The 22,044-nt window shown below is 36.2% G+C and overlaps 1 protein-coding gene across 1 annotated transcript in view; it reads left to right on the forward strand.

Moving 5' to 3' along the window:
• Window positions 1–22,044, forward strand: part of FAM171B (family with sequence similarity 171 member B) — a 63,913-nt gene that overhangs the window by 31,101 nt on the left and 10,768 nt on the right. Inside the window, exons 2-5 of the mRNA XM_036073830.2 lie at window positions 6,655–6,888; window positions 12,450–12,542; window positions 15,692–15,850; window positions 19,536–19,706. Of these exons, the coding sequence (XP_035929723.1) occupies window positions 6,655–6,888; window positions 12,450–12,542; window positions 15,692–15,850; window positions 19,536–19,706 (657 nt within the window). The remainder of the gene's footprint in view (window positions 1–6,654; window positions 6,889–12,449; window positions 12,543–15,691; window positions 15,851–19,535; window positions 19,707–22,044) is intronic.

Genomic DNA, 22,044 nt, shown 5'->3' on the forward strand with positions numbered 1-22,044 from the left:
ACTTTATCAAGATATAACTGACATGTAAAAAGCAGTACATATTTAATGTATACACTCCATGAGTTTGGAGTATACCCATGGAACCATCACCACCATCAAGGCCGTAGGCATATTCATCACCTTGCAAAGTTTCTTCCCACCCCTATTATTATTATTATTATTATTATCAATTCTTTTTTGTGGTAAGAACACTTAAAGATTTTCCCTTTAGCAAATTTTAAATATGTAATGCAGTGTTATTAGCAATAGGCATTATACTGTCTTCAGAACTTACTTATCTTATGTAACTGAAACTTAGTACACTTTGACCACCACCTCCCCTTCCTCTCAGCCCTGGCAATCACCATTCTACTCTCTGCTTCTATGAATTTGATTATTCTGGATGCTACATATAAGCAAGATCATAACATTATTTATCTTTTTGTGTCAGGCTTATTTCACTTAGCATAATGTCCTCCAGGTCCATCCATATTGTAGCAAATGGCAGGATTTCCTTCTTTTTTTTAAGGTTGAGTAATAGTCCACTATATGTATATACATTTTCTTTATCCATTCATCCACTGTTGTGCATTAGGTTCCCATATCTTGGCTACTGTGAATAATGCTGCAGTGAACCTGGGAGTGCACGTATCTCTCTTCAAGATGGATACTTATTCTAGGAATTGTTATGTACATAGATTCTAAATTAATCCTCAAGGCAAAACAGTGTCTTTTTAATGTTTGTATTCCCAATACCTGCTAGAGCAGATCTGGCTCAAAATGGGCAGTCAATAAACATTTGATGGGTGAAGTAATGTAGGTGAATATTTCTTTCTTTCTTTTTTTTTTTAAGATTTTATTTGAGAGCGAGAACACGCAAGTGGGGTGGGGGAGGGGCAGAGAGAGGGGGAAAAGCAGACTCCCTGCTGAGAGGGGAGCCTGCCATGGGGCCCCCCAGGACCCTGAGACCATGACCTGAACTGAAAGCAGATGCTTAACTGACTGAGCCACCCAGTCACCCCTGTAGGTGAATATTTCTAATTATTCCCAACCAAGTATTTCATTCCACTATATTTTTATGCTCTTCATTTTTAGTCTCATTCTCATTAGAATGCATAAACCTCAGTAAAGTTTTAAAATTTATTTGTTAGAGTGTCATATACTTAACAATTTGGTCTGTGATCTGTCTATAAAAGCTTTATAAACCTAACATGTTTTTAGCATTATATTCCTAGAGGGAAAAAATGTTATATGTTAAATGAAATGATTGTACATGCTTGAAATATAATGGGAAAGAAGTCGGCTAGTTTTTGTACTGGAGAAATCTGAAAATAAGGTGGCTTTTCTGTGGGCACAGTTGTAACCTACATAATGGTAACAACATAATAAGATGATGTCAAGTTCTCTTGAAAAGAAGTGGGGTTATAATTTATCAGCCCACCCCACTTGAAGCTCTAGATGACAGCCAAACAAATAGCTAGCTTTAGACCCTTCCTCAACTTTGAGTTACCTGTCTCTATCCTATAGCAAAACTATAATATAGTGTTGGTTCTAACATGCTTTTTCAGGAGCACTTCTTTATGTATACATTAGTCTTTTGAATTATAGTGATTCTCACTACTGAACAATGCTTTTAATCATGTGATAGTTAAAATTTTCCCCAGCAACCTTAGGACCATGCTCATTGATGTGCATTTTGTTTTTGTGTCTCTCAACAGCTAGATTATGTGTTTTCTAAGGGTTCAGTTGAAATCATTTGATATTGAACCGTTTTTAAACTAATGGTGACATATTGAAAAGAAGATTATGTGGGCAAGACATAATGATTATAATTAAGTGACAGAGAAAATACTGAGTGCAGGGAAAGCTGAAAAATGCAGTGGAGAAGGGTAGATAGATTATGGAGACAAAAGCACCTGTGGTTGAAAATTACATATTTAACCACAGAATCTGCCCCATCTAAATGCCAAAGTATTTTTGTTGGAGAGAACCAGTAAGGGGGATTGTTATGGAGATTTTATATATATATCTGGATATATACATATATATATGGAGATTATATATATATAATATAAAATAATTAAAATATATATTAATATATATAATTAATATATATAATTAATATATAAAATAATATATTTATATATATATAAAACTTCTGGTTGCCAGGCCTGTTTGCCTGATCAGCTATTGACATCATGGAAGTCAGAAGCATCCTAATTAAGTCACGAGTAGGCAATCTTTACAACTTCTCCTTTTATTTGGAGGAAAAAGAATTGTTCATGCTCCTTTAATTGCAGTGAGCAGGCCTCCAGCTGAGACTTTTTGTTTTTGTTGTTTTCAATGCTGGTTTTGCTGTTGCTTATGCTTGGCCAGACAAACCAGGTGGGGGGCTGGGGTGAGAGGCTCAGAGGGTCAGCAGCAAATCAAGCACTTCCTTCTCTGCACTGGCTGGAAGGAAATAAGGAAGCTGCGGAATATGCTGAAAACCCGATCTAAGTCTTTTCAATGAGAGATGTGGCGAGTAGAATGCATGGGACTTGGAGTCAGATGAACTTGTCTGTGAATCCTGCCTCTACCCTTCTTAATTTGTGCAATTTTAGCCTTAGTTTCCTTGCCTTAACATGGGGGAAAAGTCTTGCAGGTTTGTATTAGGATGAAATTGGACAACATGTATAAAGTTTCTAGCACTGGGCTTGGTGTATGTGTGTGTGTGTGTGTGTCACAAATACCATTAGTTTTTTCCAGTGTGAGCTAGAGAACCCAGACTCTGCTGGTCAGGGTTACATCCTGTCCTGAGGCTATGAGATCCAAGGTGCACAAAGCCAAAGTTTGACCTTGGCAAGTCATTTTTTCGAATTTGATATTCATTTTCTCATCAAATTTAGTCTTTAACATAATGATTACATGTGGAAAAATAAAATCATTCTGGATTAGAAAATGTTTTAGAAACATTTATTAATCAAACCCAGCTTCAGCATGTCAGGAGGCTTTAGTGTATCTTATTTTGGCAACTGTATTTTTACGGGATGAAACAGATGGAATACACAGAGTTTTTTTAATGAATTTAGCTCAAGATCTTACTATATATTGGAATTTGTCTATAAATCAAAGGCTCTGAGAATTTCTGAAATTAATCTTTGGAGCAAATGATTTCATCAAAATTCCCATTCCTGAATAAGCTGTTGTAGGAGCCATTGTAGGTATACTCGATTGGAATAAGACCCATTATCAAATTTTATGAGAGAATCTTAATGCCCTTTTAGTTATGTGCTGTCTCCTTCTCATATGCTTTATCCTATTTCTGGTACATAACATTATCCTTCCTTCACCTTCTCTTATGAAGGATAGGGTAGCCCATTAAATAACACATCCTATGTTTACAGTTGTACCCTCTATCATTTAAGGTGCTTGCTTTGGAAGCAAGCAACCATGTCTGACTCTGGCTACAAGGAATAAAGGGCCTTTGGGGAGGGATTATGGTACAGCTCACGGATCAGCAGGAGGGGCTGTATGACCAGCCTTGGGAAGGAGAGGGGGCAGGGAGACTTGGGAAAGCACGGGGGGTAGGCACGCGTAGACTTTCTAAGATGTTTCCGTGCCACAAACCACTAGCTTCTGTGTATCTTCAGCCACATTTTGAGGTCCTCACAGAATCTTTCTGGCCCCCATTAGTTAGGCGCTTTGTGCTAGTGGCTCAGTGAATTTCATCGAGGGGATTAGGAGCTAGGAGGTTGGGGGAGTTATTTTGAGTGGGGCAACTTCTTGTCCTCCACACGTAAATAGCTATTTGTACTCGGCAGACCTATTCAAGGATGTTTGGTTTAGGTGGCCATCATGTCACATATATTACAACCTTTTATTTATGTTTTTACCCCAGTTATATTTCCCACTTGAGTTTGAGGCCATAGTTTAGCATGTGTGTGTGTGTGTGCTGGGGAACACCCTTTTTTTTTCTTTTTAATTGATGTTATATAAGCATTTCTCAGTAATTGCAACACCATAGTCCTGGAGTTAATTTTAGTAGTATGACCCCAAGACTCCGTTACATGGCGTAAAGATGGCTTTGGAGTCATTCATGGGGACACTGAAGGCTGACAGGGCCTCTTAATGTATGTGAGCCTTGGGGCAGTCCACATTACCTGTCTGAATCCTCATTTTTTCACTGGTAAAGTGGACTTGATATCACACACGTTACAAAGGCATATGGAGATTTTTGTGATAATATACATGCAAGGCTTGGCATTAGGAACATGTTTATACCCAGCCCTTCTTCATATTTTGATTTTAAATGTTACAAACATGATTTTTTTTTTATCTTTAGAGTAATGGGGTGAACTTATAATGTGAAATGATGCCTTAGCTAGTCTCCATATATATTTGAATATATATGAGATTGTTGTCCTGGAAATTAACAGTGTTTTAGACAGACTAATGGAGCCTCGTTTCAAGGTATGACTGTCTAGGATATAATCCTCCCTTTTCTTTCCCCAATTCATTCTCCCCATCTCTGCACTCTAAGCTCTGGCTGGAGTCGCCTGAAGAGTTCAGTCAGGCAGCTGTACAGTGTGGTGGCTCGAGAGCACAGGCTTTGAGGAGAGATGGTCCCAAGTTTGTGTCCTGTTTCCTTTCTCTGCTGTGGGTTGGCCATGGCTGATTAACAAACTGCTTTAACCCACAGTTACCAGTATATATGTCGAAGAAAACAATAACGTTTCTGTAACGAGGGCTTTGAAGAGTAAATGGCATGATGCACTTAAAAATTAACACAATGCCTGGCTCATTAAGGCTCAACATATTTTAGTTCTTGTGGTTATAATTATTATGTATAGTACTAACATATTTTATGAAGATTCATGAGAGGAAATACACTAAAAATGTTTGTGTCCAAATATATATAAAATAGTGTTTGGATAACATTTGACTTCAATTTTAGATTTTTTTTGTTTTAAAAAAGATTTTATTTATTTGACAGAGAGAGAGATAGTGAGAGCAGGAACACAAGCAGGGAGAGTGGGAGAGGAAGAAGCAGGCTTCCCGCCAAGCAGGGAGCCCGATGCGGGGCTCGATCCCAGGACCCATGACCTGAGCCAAAGGCAGATGCTTAATGACTGAGCCACCCAGACGCCCCTTCAATTTTAGATTCTTGAAAGGATCAGAGCTCTTTTCTAGCTTGCTAGATTATATCTTTCCTAGGACTGGGTGATTACTGCAGTAGTTCTACTTGTACTTAAAATGTCTTTGGTATGGTCCAAAAACAATTTAAAGTCTAGTTTATATTAATAAAGTTAGAATACATAAGGTGTAACAATAATTTGATAGCTGATATTGCAGCTCAGTGTTGACGAGGATTTTTTACCTGACATGCTGTTCTTGCTAAAAATTTTGAGTAAAATGGGGTTTCGTAAATGTATAGCCACAAAATAAGTCCTTGTGAGGTATTTTTTTAAAAGATGTATTTACTCATTTTAGAGAGAGAGCACATGTGCGGGGTGGGGGTTGGTGCAGAAAGTGAGAGAGAGAGAGAAAGAGAGAGAGAGAGAATCTGAAGCAGACTCCTCGCTGAGTGGGGAGCCCGATGTGGGGCTCCATCTCAGGATGCTGAGATCATGACCTGAGCGGAAACCAAGAGTCAGACACTTAACTGACTGAGCCACCCAGGCAACCCTCTTGAGGTATTTTTTACTGATGACTCTGATGTTTGTGAAATGGTCTCCAATTATGGAGTAATAATTTTTATTATTAATAATGATATTAAGTGAAAACCAACCACTGTGCTGAGCACATTATTTGCATTATTTCATTTTATTACCTCAAAGTAGTTATTCTCCTGATTTTACAGATGAGCAAATGGACTTTGAGAAGTTAACTTCCCCCAAGTCACATATCTAGGGAATGGCAGTGATTGACCTTGACTGACTCCAAAGCCCATTAGTAGTGGAAGAGAAGTCATCTTTGGCAAAGATGTTGTGATACATGCTTTACAAAGGCATTTGCATGGTGATACAAGTTCTTTTTAAACAAGACATTAACGTTGGGGAAATTCATGAACACATCGTCAAGATCTATAAAGCTGGAGGCTTAAGTTAGAAATAAGTTAATTTTGATTTTCCTCAATTTATTATCTTACTATGCTTTGTTATATATATTTAACAGATAATACTTTTTGACATTTTAAGGATATTGTTTTGATACTTTGTAATTTGAAACACATCCCTTGCTTTCCAGACAACAGAACAAAAAAAAAAAAAGGAGCCAGCCATGTACTAGTTTGGTGAGACTGCATTTTATTCTAGGAACTTTGACTATATTTTGAATTAATTGGTAGCATTAGGATTAGTGAGGCCAAGTAAAAATGTGTTTTTCTGAAGAGCGAACCTCCCTTCCCCTCAGATTCACTGCTTCCTTTTCCTTTTTTTATTGGCAGAAAAAATTGGAATAATAACTGTCTTATTAATAATAAATTCAAATTTTTTCAGTTTTAGAAAGAATAATGAACTTGTTGGAATGTTTTTATACCTATTTCTATCAATTCATCCATACATTATGTATTTCCAGATTTTATCAGCAGTTTTGTACTGTTATTCAGATGTCTTGAATGACATTTTAAGGTATAGCGACATATACATTCTAGGATCTAACGTGCTGCCATTTCTGGCTTTTTTTCTCCTCCAGTGTCTGTATTTATGCTGAAAGTGCAGGTGAATGACATCATCAGTCGTCAGTACCTGAGTCAAGCAGTTGTAGAAGTGTTTGTAAACTACACGAAAACAAATTCCACAGTAACTAAAAACAATGGAGCAGTGTTGATAAAAGTACTCTATAAATTAGGACTCAGCTTAACCATTATTGCTTACAAAGATGGCTACGTGTTGACACCTCTGCCTTGGAAGACCAGAAAAATGCCAAGTAAGCACTTACACAGTGTTTTGCCTTTACTAAATGTGAATGGTTTTTTGTTTGTTTTTTGGTTTTTTCTTCTTTGGGAATCTTTTGCTCTGGTGAACTGAAAATGAGAAAATCTATGTGAAGTCAATACAGAGAGGTTAGAAGGAGTGCCAGTTTGAAGAAAACATGTTTTTTTTTTTAATTAATTAATTTATTTATTTATCCTACAGAGGTTTGAAGGAATCCTGAGCAAGAGCTCTGTTCAGGTACAAAGCTTGTCTGCAGGTGGTGGAGAGGGGCTTGGCATGCCCAGAGGGTTAGCCAGAAGCAGGGTGGGCCAGATGAAGAAAGGATGCTCTCAAAAGAGGAGGCACAAAGTTTAGATTTATGTGCTGAATAATAAGGCAGTTATTACAGATTCTTGAGTACCATAACTGTAAGTTGTTTGGAAACTGAATTTATTTAACAGTGTATGACATTTAGGCCAAAAGCAGGGAGCCTTGTTCCAAAGCTGTGGTTGTGCTCCTGGTGGGTGGTAACCACAGCCTGATGCAAGAGAGGGGGTGAAAAGAAGGTGAGTACCAGAGGCGTACTGAGCAAAGAATTGGTAATTAACTGTGTAACCGTTTCACAATATATACACATATCAAATCATCACGCACACTGTAAACTTACACTGTCATGTCAATTATATCTCAATACATCTGAGGGGAAAAAATAACAATTGATAGGACTTAGTGTGACTAATTGGATATTGGGAAGTACAGGCCATACAAGATACTAGAATGCAAGTCTGGCTGATTGGAAGTGTGATACATTAGGTAATCTATCTTTTTTCTTTTTTTTAATTGTGATGGTTCTTATTAGAATTTAGATACTTTATTTGGTTTCACATTGGAAACATTTAAATTCTTGAACCACTGTTCAAGTTTAGAATGAGAAAGAAAATGGAAAATGAATTAGATAAACTAAGATTCCTGTGAATGAGATTTAATAAATCATGACTCAAAAGTCTGAATACGGATATGTCTAAGGTGAATTCATGGTCTTACATGCTTTAGTTTTTTTAAAAGACAGAAATCAAGCACAATTAATCACTAAATGAAAGTTAGAATAATGAAAGAAACCAAAAGTAAGATGGGAAAAAGGAAATAAAGATGAAAGTAGATGAACATTAATTAGAAAATATAAAGAAGAGATAATTGACAGAATGCTAGTTCTTTGAAATAAATTACACATGCATCTGGCTAATCTAAACAGGCAAGTAAAAGAGAAAAATATATATAAAATTTAAAAAAACATAAAAATGTTCTATATCAAATTTGATGGCAATAATCTTAAATAATCTTATAAAACCTAAAACAATTTTGTGATATTATAAATGATTATGTTGATTTTAGATGAGGTAGACTAATAGCCATGGATAGAATATCCTGAGTAAAAATAGCCTTGATTCAAAGGCTATTAAAAAACAAAAAGGTACTCCAAATCATTTTATAAAACCAGTACAGCCTTGATTCTGAGACCTAACAAAGGTAATGCAAAATTAAATGCTCTAATATGTGCTCTCTCTCATACATACAAATACTCTTCTATAGACCAATCTTACTTATAACTCTAAATACAAAAATCCTAAACAGAATAGTAAAAAGAATTTCACCATTATTTAAATAGAGATTTCTGTTAAGACCAAGTAGGATTTTTCTTTACAGGATTATAAGGATGTCAAATGTGTCATTCTATTAATTTTACATATCATATTAGAACTATCAGATGATAACACTGACAACTGTCTGAAATGCGTTTTATGAGTTCACCATCTGTGCATAACTAAGAACATAAAAGCTCCATGAAAACTAGGACCACAAAGATCTCCTTAACATGGTAAATATCTCAAAATCATACTAACTATAAAATATTAGAGGTGATCCTAATAAAATAAGAAACTGAACACAGATGTCCATATTATTTTACATTACAGAAGTTCTTATCAGAGCAAATATATATCAACAGACCAAAAGGGAATAGCTATTAGAAAGAATCAAAACATTTACTATTTCCAGTTATCATCATATCCCTGGAAAATTACAAAGCATGAATCTTAAAATGCTCAAAATTAATGGAATTAATGGAATTTGACAGAATTACTGAGTGTGGAATAAGCATTGGTACAAATCAATACATATTCTTATATACCAGAAGTAGTCAGCGGTTATGGAAAATAATGAAATCCCTCTCAGAACAACAAGGGCAAACAAAATATGCAGGGAAACCTAAAAAAAAGTGTGAAATAACCATGTGTTCGGGAAAATAAAACTACCAAATGTTACTGATAGACCTTAAAAAAAGAAAACTAAAAACTAAAACCCTGGGTAAATGGCAAAACATTATAATTTCTTTAGAAAGCCTGAATATTGTAAAGATTTCAGTTCTTCCTAATTTATAGATTTTAATGCATTAAAAAAAATCCTGGCTGAATAATCCTCAGAGAATAAATGTATAAAAAAACCTGGAAATCATTTTAAAAGAATATTTATTAGAGGCAATTTGCCATTTCAAATAACTAAAATATTATATAGATACACAATTAAAACTCTGTGATACAAATCAGATACTAACATGTATAAGAAAATGTAATCTATGATAAGGTACCATTATAAATCAGTGAGAAGAGGCTGAGTATTCAGTAAGTAGTGTTAGGATGTTTTGGTTAATTATCTGGAGTAAATGAATTAGGTTTCATATTCCAAATATATTTCTCATAGAGTTCAAATGTGGAAAATCAAATCCTATTAAATACAAGAAAATTTAAAAAATTACATGATTTTTTAAAAATTAGGATGGCCTGCATAAACTTAAAAGTAATGAAAGAGGTCATAAAAAGCAGATTTCACTATTTTTAAAAAAGGTACTACATAGCATGGTGACTATGGTTAATAATACTGTATTGCATATTTGAAAGTTGTTAAGAGAGTAGATCTTAAAAGTTCTTATCACAGGGAAAAATGTAACTATGGTGGTGGATGTTAACTAGACTTACTGTGATCATTTTGCAATATATACAAATACTGAATCATGTACACCTGAAGCTAATAAATTGTTAATTATATCTCTAAGAAATAGGTCCAAGGAAAAATATGAGACAATAAGAAGTAATATATTTTTAAAAGATCTGAGAGAGAGCAAGTGAGAGAGTGCACAAGGAGGGGGAGGGGCAGAGGGAGAGGCAGAGAATCCCAATGTGGGACTTGATCTCACAACCCTGAGATCATGATCTGAGCCAAAACCAAGAGTCAGACGCTTAACCGACTGAGCCACCTAGGTGCCGGTAGGAGGACTATTCTTTTTTTTTTTTTTTTTTAAGATTTTATTTATTTATTTGACAGAGAGCGAGAGACAGCTAGAGAGGGAACACAAGCAGGGGCAGTGGGACAGGGAGAAGCAGAATCCCAGCTGAGCAGGGAGCCCGATGGAGGGCTCGATTCCAGAACCCTGGGATCATGACCTGAGCCGAAGCCAGGCCCTTAACAACCAAGCCACCCAGGCACCCCAGAATATTCTTAATATGCAAATAATTCATACAAATTAGTAAGAAAACACCAAGGCCCTGGCTAAATAAATAAGGTAAATGGACAAAATTATGACCTAGCAATTTTCAAAAAGAGAAAAACTAATGATTTGTCACTAAATGTGACAAAATGTTTTATCTTCGTTAATAGTCTCAGATTTGTACACCAAAGACATACACATTTCTTAGATTCTTCACCTTAGAAACATTTTTAAAAAGTGCATACTCAGTGTTGACAAAGTGAGGTGTGATGAGTATCTTCAAACATGGCTGGTGGGAGTACAAGTCAGCAAAGTGATCTGGATAACAATTTTGAAATATGTGTGTCAAAAGTCTTCAAAATCTTCATAACCTTTGACCAGTATTCCGCTGCTAGTAATCTCTCCTAAAAACAGATAGATAAATAACTAAATTTGACAGATATTCATATACAAGGATGTTGATTATTTTTGCAATAATAGTGAAAATGAAAACAATCTAAGTATATATTAGTATAGTGGTTCAGTAAGTCTTGATACTTCAAGAAATGAAATATGTGACCTTGAAAATGTTAGAAAAGGTTTCTATTGAGGGACAGAAATGCTTATGATATTACCTTAAATGAAAAAGTAGGGTAAAAATATTGTGTATATAATATTATGCTATTTTTTTAAAAAATCACAGGAAAAAATCCATAAAGAGTATACTGAAATATTAATAGTTATTGTCTTTGTTGTGGGATTGTGATGACCATCACTTTCTTCTCCTTTATTTCTCAACCTTTCCATAGTGGATATTCATCCCTTTTATAATGAGAAACATTTTGTCTGTGAAAGGAAATCTACATGTAAATTTTAGTGAAGTTCAGAAGATTTTCCTCAGGTTTCATAACCTTAAACTGTCAGGGCTGCCCCCATTTTAAGCTACCTGTGACTGAGAGAGTGGCCAAATATGGGAAAGTGCCCTAATTACAATCATCTCAAGGTCTAAGCTACTACCCTAACACTTTCTCTCCAATCTAATAAAGCCATTAATTAGTCTATTAATGGCTTCTGAATTGAAATTACACTTTTGCCTGGTAGTCTTCTTTTCCTATTGCAGGAAAAAGTATATTTTGTTTTATATCCATTCGTATCTTTTTGTGTTTTATCTTCTTTTTTCTATTTCCTTTACAGCTCTTTGAAATATCTTAAAACATGAAAAGTATTCCCATACAAATCTGTTTTATCCTGTCCTAAGTGATTTAGGGATATTATTTCTATTAAATTCAAATACTTATATTGGATAGAGGAAAGCTATCAAATGAGAACTCACTTTTAGTAAGTTTATTTGATCTGTTCTTATAAAATGGTCTTTCGTTCCTGCTTCTTCTGACCTTGAAATAATGTAGTTATCTTTCAGGTCCTCTGCACTTGTCCCACCAGTTACTGAAGGCGCCTACTCTTGCAGGCAGATCTGGCCTCCTCCTGCATTACTAACAGTGGTTGCCTGTGGATCATTTGTTCATTATGTGTTCAACTGTTTTCCTGCTCTGCCAGCCCAGAGGCTGGCAAACCCTACTGTGTGATGAAGCGCACTGCGCCCTTATGCAGGAAGTTTAAAAAAAAAACAAGCAAGCAGTGGATGTAGTCTCTATCTCAGAGAACCTTGAATTGTGGAGCCAAGATTTTTAAAAAATCATTAGAAGGAAATAACAAGTAACCATTATATAGAGAAAATAGCAGAGGATTCTTCAGGATGATTCAAGCATTTAACCAGACCGTCTATAACTGGGGTTAGGGAACATCAATAGTCACTTTGGTACAAACTACTGGAAATAGGCTTAAGTAAAATAAAATTGACCCCTGGCCTTTTTTTCTCACTTTATTGTATCTTCTATTTCCCCCCTCCATCATACTTTACATTTATGTTTCCTTGTTTCCACAGATCCCCCCGCCCCTCGCCCCCACATTTTAGGGACTGCTGGAATAGACTATATTTACCCTAGTTTCCCCCCACATTTAATAAAACATTTTAATTGTGCTATATTTCACAGTATATTCATCAGTTACACTTTCACTGTTCCCGCAAAGCCAAGCAAATATATGGCTCTTTGAAGACACTGTTTTAATTACTGGGAAATTAGCTGGTAAGTACAACTCTTCTCAGCTCGTAAGTAAAAACTTAAAGTGATTATTATCACTTGAATTATGTAACTGTACTTCACTAGTGAATCAATGTTGGTTATCCCTTGGAAAAAACCCTAAATTGATCAGGGAGGATTAGTACTGCTCTAAGTTGATCTGAACTGATTCTTATTTCACTGTCAGACTACAGTATGGGGTTTTGTGCAGCGGGACTCGTCCTTTACCATTTTAGCACCACCACCACCTCCCACCCCTGCCCGAGTAGGTACATTTGACTTTTGGAAATGTTGCACAGAGATTCTCAACTTCTCTTCAAAACACATCTCTCACTGGGCTTTAGTGGTTAGTGAAATTGGGAAAACTTTAGGATTCTCTAATTTGCAGGCACCTTCATCCCTGCATCTAGCATTAAGCCTGCTGCCTGAGCAGGGAAAAGCCCGAGACCAGGTAAGGTCTTTCCTCAGCAGATGGGATTTACCCCACTTGCATATACCACAGGAAGCCTTATTTTAGGTCTGATTCAAGCTGTGGTCTCCAGTTTCACTTTACCAACCATGAGAAAGACCGTTTCAGGCTTACCTCTCCCCCCACCTCCGCCCCTCCATCTTCCTTAATAGTCCTTAGGGGGAAACCCCAGCATTTAGTCACTCTTTTACTGCATGTTGTATAAAACCTCTATAGAACCTCTATAGATGACAACAATTTGCCTTTTTTTTTTTTTTGTATTGGGGAATTAATGTTTAGGACTGAGCATAATAGGAATGACTGGTAGAAGCAGAAAATCTTCAAAAGTAGAGTCCAGTAACAGTCATGGTAAAAGAAATTGTGAAAGTTCATTTTCAGAAGGTATCTTATTTCTTTCTAAAGTATTAAAGAAATATTATTTGGGAAAAAAATTAAACTCAGGCATGATTAATTTTGGAGTCATTTACTGAGGAAAGTAGCAGAACTCGAATGCATTTAACTCTTGAACTCGAATGCATTTAACAGAATTGTGAGCTGCCGAGTTTGCTGGTGAACGGCCAAATGGGTGCACGTGGCATTGTGCATAGACGGATGACAAGTAAATTGGAACTACTGACGACAGAGAGAGGCTACATTTTATGCTGTTGGGACCTTAACAAAAACAGTCCCTCTTCAGCAATTTGTTTTGGTTTTGTTTTGGCACCTTCCTAGTCCTTACTGTCCTCTTCAAACCCCATTACAAATTGTAATTTCCTCCAGAATATATGAAATGGATTAGTGCGAACGTGTCCATGGGCCACTCTTTTGCATTTTACCAAGCAATAGTGAACACTCATTTGTCTGGAAAATACTAGCTATGTCTTGGTGCGTCTCCATAACACGGAGCTCTCTTGAGGTCTCAGATCACTTCCTTTTACTGCCTCATTTCCCTATTGATAGGGCTAATGAGGAAGGGATGGATGTTTCTGCAGATGTTAAATCCTTCCTTAGAAAATGCCCATCCTCACTTCTCAACTTCCATAAAACGCTTATATTTTTTTTTCCAGGATTTGATCAAAAAAGTGTATGGTTTATGCAATGAAAATGTGTTAGGCTTGTGTGTATTTGTGGGAAAGGGAGCAGGAGAAATTAGAAACTTCAGGAATGTACAAACCTTAGAGAAGCTCAGCCAGACATTTTACTTAGTGTACATGTTTTCAATTCTAAGAAATTTGGGGCTTCAACATAATTAAGGCACATATTTTAAGTTTTTAACTCTGTATTTGGAAATAACTTCAAATACAGAAATAATTTCACAATACAGAAGAGTTGGAAGAATCAGGGACAGATAACTCCTGCATACCCTTTACTCAGAGTCACCTATTGATAACATTGTATTCCATTTGCTTTACTATGTGTATTTGTGCTCTGGGTATGCTTTTTTTTTTTTTTCTGAACCATTTGAAAGTAAGTTACACATATCATGGCCTTTTACCTCTAAATACTTAAGCATGCAATTCCTAAGAATTAGGGATATTAAGTGGCCATGGCACAGTTCAGCAAAATTATTATTATTTTTTTTAATATATATTTTTTTTTTAGATTTTATTTATTTATTAGAGAGACAGAGGCAGGCAGAGGGAGAAGCAGGCCCCTTGCTGAGCAAGGAGCCCCATGTGGGACTCAATCCCAGGACTCTGGGATCATGACCTGAGCCGAAAGCAGACGCTTAACTGACTGAGCCACCCAGGCGCCCCAGCAAAATTATTTTGATAGGATAACTTACCATCCAAATTCCTGTTTTGTCCACTGACACATTTTTTTTTTTCCGACTCCATTTTAGGGTCAGGTATTGCATTCAGTTTTCATGTCTCATTTAGCTTCCATTAATCTGAAATTCAAGACACGTTTTAAAAGAGTAATGTGTAGATAGTATGGGTAAAGTGATCAGACGGAAGGTATAAGATTATTTAAACAATTGACGATTAAATTTAACAGTTTAACCAAACAAGAATAATGTAAGTATGTTGTTTTTATTTATATCCCTTATTTTCCAGGTATTATTTTTCTAGCTTCATATGTAAACTATATACTGATTTTGAGAATTATATTACATTTTATTTATCATGTAACTATTTAGAAACTGGAACTTTTAAAATTCTAATGATTTAACTGATTGCTTCTGTCTTTATCAGTGGCCTTTAAAGTCAAAGCAATAGTTGATGTTTTGATAAGTTTTAATGATTTAAGAGTTGACCCTTAGATTGTTAAAAATACATTAATTACAGAAGTATCAATATTCTGAATTCTCACTCCCTAAGTTATATTAAAGGATAGTCAATTCAAAGTTATTAACATGAGATAACATTTATAAATGGAATGACACTTGGATTGGTTCCAGCCCATTCTGGAATGCACCATTAACTCTACTCCTGTTACAGAAATGAAACCCCAAGTGAACCATATGGACTAAAATGGTATGTGGGTCCCTGGAGTGAAACCCAAAAAAAGGGTGAAGAAATTCTGGACAGAAGAATCAAGCAGTTTCTAGGGTAAAGGGCCTTGTGTCATCTAAAGAAAGGAAGATTTCTTACTTATTTCAGTTTTGAATTTAAAATAATAATTATGAGATGTTAAAGTGTCCTAAGCAATGATGTTCTGCTTGATATGCATTTGTCTGTTTGTTAATGAGGTTTCCCTTTTCCAGATGCCAAATCTCAACCAAGTGTTCAGTTTTCAAAAGCCTTAATTAAACTACCCGACAACCATCACATTAGCAATGTAACAGGCTATCTTACAGTTCTACAACAATTTTTGAAAGTGGACAATTTCCTGTATACAACTGGAATTACTCTCAATAAATCAGGTATTATCTACTTTTTACATAATCATAGTTAATAGAAATAGTACATAAAGCTAGTTATTAAAATGTTTATAGGAAATTCCCTCTTATCCAATGAAAAAGGTTATACCGGAATCTTCTGCATACATTATATTAAGTTAATGGAAAATTTAAGTTGCAGGATATTTCTATCCAAAGGAGGTAAACAACGTATAGGAAATAGTAATATGTTGTATAACTTTGCAAGTTAAAAAATATATTTAAAAATGAAAATTTGATTTAAAGAAGTTTATACATATTTTTATAATTTGACCTTCTAGTCAATCTTATCAAATTAATTATAATTGTTAGACATAAAAAAGTTTATAGATTAGAGTAAGCAATTGGAAGTTTTTCTTAAATATATTTGATATTCCCTATGAGTAAAATTATAAATATTTTAAAAATATATACCGTTGACCCTTGAACAATGCAGGGGTTGTCCCCCCCCACTGTTAAAACTTGTATAACTTTTGATTCTCCAAAAACTTGACTACTAATAGCCTACTGTTGACCAGAAGCCCTACCAGTAACAGTCTATTAAAACATATTTTGTATATGTGTTATATAATATATTCTTACAATAAGCTAGAGAAAGGAACATGTTAAAATCATAAGAGAAAATACATTTATAGTACTGTATTTATTAAAGAGAGTCCACATAAGTGGGCCTGCTCGTTCAAATCCATGTTGTTCAAGGGTCAGCTGTATCCCAGATTCAACAGCGTCTATGTACCTCTGGCTGTCATGACCTAAAAGGTAAGAGGATGATGGGATTTTACATTTTATTTAATGCACCCATGAATAAACCCCATAAAAATCTCTTTCCTCTGTACGTCCACATTTGTGCCACCAGTTCTGCCACTTGTTGCAACATATAACTGACTCTCCACTGTTTTTAAAAATCACCTCAGACAATCTGTAATTTTGATGACTTCAGTTGTGTCCTATTCTGGTCCATTTCATTTGCGGAACAACCGGAAATTAGAGTAATAAACATGTAGATGTTTTGGTTTTGTTTTCTTTCTCACCTGCTGTAGCGATGCTCCAGCAAGATGGCCCTCACTGTCTGTTACAGGCCTGTGTTTCCTACTGCACACACCTGCCCAGGACATTCCAGAGTCCAGCAGGCAGGCTGGCCCTCACACGGGCGAGCTCTCGACAGCAGACAAGAGTACAAAGAGAGTACACATCTCTTCCTTAATATATCCTCTTTTGGCTTCCTTCCTTCTTCTCTGTACTCTTCCACTCCCTCAGTGATGGGTACTTCCTTCCAAATTGTTCTCTCAGGGTCAGTTCTTGAAGAAGCCAATCTAAGACACCTGCCAAGATTTCTCAGATGCGCACAAACATTGACAAGAATGATACCAGTGTACCATATCATAGAGGAAGCTCGTGTTGCACTGGAGAGTTTTTATGACGAGACTCATTAGGTTCAGTGAGAAGGGGACATAATATCCTCTCCCTTCCAGCATTCCTCTACCACCTGCTTTTGAGATTATTCATTTAATGTTTCATTATCTTGAGAATGCTGCTAACGTTTTAAAAGTTCCAGAGCAGTGCTGTCAGATGGGACTGTCCTGCTCTGTCCAGTGTGGTAGCTACTAGCCACATGTGCCCGTTGAGCTCCTGAAGGATGACTAGTGCACTGAGGAACTAAAGCACCAATTCCCTTTGAATTTAAGTTGCCACACGTTGCTGGTGGCTTAGTTCTAGAGCTCTGTGAGTACGAAAGTGTTTTTTCAAGTTGCCTCCTTTTCGTTGTCTTTAATCCTTTTCCCTGTACCATTCTCTTCTTTGAGTTGGCCTTATCCCAAGTGGTGGTGGGGGGGTTGGTTGAGCTCCTCAGCTTCAGCTGCATTTAGCATGTGAAGCCACTGGCGGCAAAGAACTGGGGGTGGGGGTGGGGTTAAAAGCAGTCACCTCAGAAAGCCAGCAGGCTTCACCAAACAGTTCGATACAAGAAATTACAATTACTAACAGATACTTGATCATTTCTTTGGGCTTACCTTGGACTTTTACTAGTGTCACTAGTCTATAAAATACGTATGGCATTATTTTGCTCATCTTATGATTAGTGTTTCAGGAAGCTTACAAAGATGTTTAATTGAAGTTTTTCATTAAGTCAATAGTTGCTCTGTGTGATAACTGAAGATCTACACCAGGTATAGTAGAAGTGATAATGAGAATTCCTTTCCACGGACTCAAAGGCCTTCTGCTATTTCTCCCTCTCTGCCCTTCAGCCTTCTTTCATCCTTGCACATACCAAGATCACTTCTGATTTGGGGGCTTTTCACTTTCTGAGGTCTTTGCATGGATGGCCCCTTAATCATTTGGCCACAGCTCACACATCCCCTCCTCAGAGAGGCAGCTTTTATGACCCTGCAATTACATTGCCTTTCCAGAATTTCCTCAAAGCCCTGGTAAGGTACCTTCTACCACACACTGACATTTGAATGGGGGGAAGACTGACAATGGGCAAAGAAATGGAAAAAAGCATTTTTGATAATATGAGGATTGTGAAAAAAATATTGCAACCCAGTGTAAGACATCATGTACCCAGTGCATCTCTGGAACCGAGATGAGTATGAGGTACCAATAGGGACTCGTTATAAATATTTGCTGAACGAATGAACAAAACTCTAGCTTTTAAGCTGAAGATTCAAGTTTACCCATGAAGAGCAAATAATATGTAATAAATATACCTTAGTCAGCTCTTTCTAATGTATTAGTAAATTTAACTGGGAAATCTAAAATTACCAAATTATTTGTAGAAAATTTATATTAAATTGTAACATCTTTAACCATATTACTTTATTCATTATAAATATTCTGGTTATATTATTACTTTGGCATTGCTAATATTTAAAAACAAAACAAATGCATTTTCTACTCTTTTCCTGTCAGTGATAGAGAAATATAGGTAGATCCTGATATTTAAGAAGGCATGTTATAAATTATATGTATAATCATACTTTAAAGCCTTAGGCAAAACACTATAACCAATTCTATTAATCCCACTTTCCCTACTTTTCAAGCTTTGAAATCTAGTATTTTAATACTTGTATTTAGCTTAAGTTTATATTCTTTCAATTATGCTATTAATCAAACGTACAAAGCTTATTACCTTTATCAGCTAACAGTATTGCTGATTTTGTTTCATGTTTGTCAAACCTATCAAATTTGCATTTTGAGTCAGAACGTTTTTGACACAAGGTAACTTTAAGGAGTATAACTGAGTCTGTTGGTCCTCGTACTTGAAACAGGTGCTCTTGGAAGCAGGAGAGACCAAGTTTTAGACCCATATCTGTATTGATGATGTGATATGGTAGAACCTTTATTTGGGTAGGATACTTAGTGAGATGTATTTTTGTTGTTGTTTTGTAGGTTTTTAAAACACTGAATTAGATTCCAGTGACCTTAAATCACATGACTCTGAAAGAATTAGATCTCTAGGCTCATATTGATTTGTCAAGTTATATAGGTATCACCTGTATTTATGATATATTTTAAAATTCTTTAATGAGGATCCAGTATCTATTTGATATTAAAATGGATAACCCTAGGTGGATAAAGGACTTAAATATTTTAGGCCCATATTACTTTTATTAGTATGCAACGACAACCTGTATTTTGCATATGATTTTTAATAAACTGTCTTCTTTTTTAGGTTTTGAAAGTCTTGAATTGACTCCTCTTGCTGCAATATGTGTGAAAATATATTCTGGAGGAAAAGAATTAAAGGTGGATGGCTCTATTCAAGTTTCTCTCCCCCTTCTACATACAAATGATATAAGTGCAGGGGATCACATACCTGCCTGGACATTTGATATGAACATAGGTATGTGAGCTAGGTGAAAATATTTTGGATATTGCCCTTTTTGAATGTTTGAATGTTTGCTCTTAGAAATATGTTTCTATATTACTATTAAAATTTTTTCAGCTTTATTGATGTCTATTAGCACTAAATGTTACTATTTTAAGCACTTTAAAATGACTAAAATTGGCCCACTTTGATTAGTATAATACAACTATGGGGAAAATGATGTCAGTATACTACATTAAAAAAATGGCATTATTTACTCACATTCACATGCCTTTTTTTTTTAAAGCTCTATGCCCAACATGAGGCTTAAACTCACAATCCCAAGATCAAGAGTCATGTGCTTGGCCCCCTCAGTGACTCAGTTAAGCGTCGAGTCCCCACATGGAGCTCCCTGCTGGGCAGGGAGTCTGCTTCTCCCTCTGCCCCCCGCCCTGCTCATGTTCTCTCTCCCCCCTCCAGAAAAAAAGAGTCGTGTGCTCTACTGACTGAGCCTCCCCCAAGATCTTGAATAGAAAAGTAGAAATACATTTTAAAAAATTATTTCTACTCTTACAGGCTTTTGTTTTGATAGACAATATGAACTTGTATCTAAAAGGTTGGTTAAGGCAATTGAGAAATGTATGTTAATTTCATGAAAATAAGTAACATTGTATTATCAAGATACAGAGTGATTATTTAAAAAAAAAAAAATCCCAAAACAAGAAACTCAGATACCAATTTTGGTCCCTGAGTTTAGCCTCCTAAATAGATGCACGTTTTCCTCCTCTGCTTCCCTTGGTTTTGTTCTTGTGTTTCTGTATAAATAAGATGGGAGTCTTTAAGTTGCCAAAACAAAACAAAAAAAGGGATATGATCCATAATTGTTTTGGATGAGTCAGGATACAGAGCCTAGACAGTTTCACAGGACTTGATTCTCTCACCTGTTTCCTCTGTGCTAATACCTTTCTGGGATAGGATTTACCTTCAGAGTGGCAAGAAGGGTGTAGGTGCTCAGACTTTATACCTAGCCAGGTTAAAGTCTAATGGAAAGAAAGATTCTTTCCCTAGTAGCAATTGCACAAGCTCTTGGGTTAATTGCAATTATAGAATGGAGTTTTCGTGCCCATCTCAGAACCAGTGTTTGTGATTTACAAACAGAATGTACAGATTTATTTATTTTATTTTATTATTAAGGCTTAAGGTTCTGTGTTGGAGCCCCAAACTAATCATGTGGATTGAAAACAGGGAGCCATCAACCTTCAAAGAGATGGAATGAGACTTCACTGTAATTAGAAGGGTAGTTAGGGGAAAAAAAAAATCCAAACAAATGTTTACCGTAAAAAGTAAATAAATAATATATACATGCTTTTAAGAAAGAATGGAAGCTATATAAGTAAAAAAGATAGTTGTAAGGGAAAAAAGTCTCCTCTCAGTGTGATTCTACACTCAGTACTTCACTTCAGGTCACCAAATACAGGGGGGAGGGGGGGTTGTTTTTCTCACACCAAGCAGTTCTCCACCAGCTGGGTGTCCTAAAATTCTATTCAATTTAGACACTGTCTACCTGGAATTAGCATCAGATCCCACAGGTTAAGGACTCAGTCCCACAAGACTGCCCCCTGGCCCCCACCTCAGAGGCCAAGTGCAAGTCCAGTTTGTCATCTGTGCTACTGACCAGCAAGCTACAAATTGGAAGTTCCCATGACCGATATTTGCTAGAACAGCTCACAGGAAAACCGTTTACTTACTAGATTATCAGTTTATTATAAAAGGATACCCTCTCCTCTGGGTGCATCACCCTCCCACCACCTCCATGTGTTTACCAACTCTGCCTTCTGAACCCTGTAGTTCCGGGGTTTTTATGGAGACTTCATTATGTAGGCCTGGTTCATTGCCATTGACCATTGGTGACTGACCTTAATCTTCAGCCCATCTGCCCTCTCCGGAGGGATAATCACATGGTGGGTTTTACCTGGCAACCAGCACCCCCTGGGACTTTCCAAAAATCACCTCGTTAACATAAAGTCAGGTGTGGTTGAAAGTGGCTTGTTATGAACAACAAGAAGCACTCTTTTCACCTTTTATCACATGGGAAACTCCAAAGATTTTAGCAGCTCTGTGCCAGGACTGGGGACTAAGACCAAATATAGTATGTTGTAATCACTGGAGTAAAAGCTCTAAGCCCTGGAGTCTAGTCCATTTACCAGCAGTGGGATTTTAAACCACTTATTTGGGCCTGAATTTCCTAATTTCTTGAATAAAAGAGTTGTTTTAAAACATTTCAAAGAATAGCTGTGTTGAGTTCTGATTGTTCATCCTGACAAAGGCCCTTGTCTCTAACGTACCTTCCAGTAACAAAATATTTGAATTCATA

This window comes from Halichoerus grypus, chromosome 4 (assembly GCF_964656455.1).
Source record: "Halichoerus grypus chromosome 4, mHalGry1.hap1.1, whole genome shotgun sequence".
Classification (NCBI taxonomy): domain Eukaryota; kingdom Metazoa; phylum Chordata; class Mammalia; order Carnivora; family Phocidae; genus Halichoerus; species Halichoerus grypus.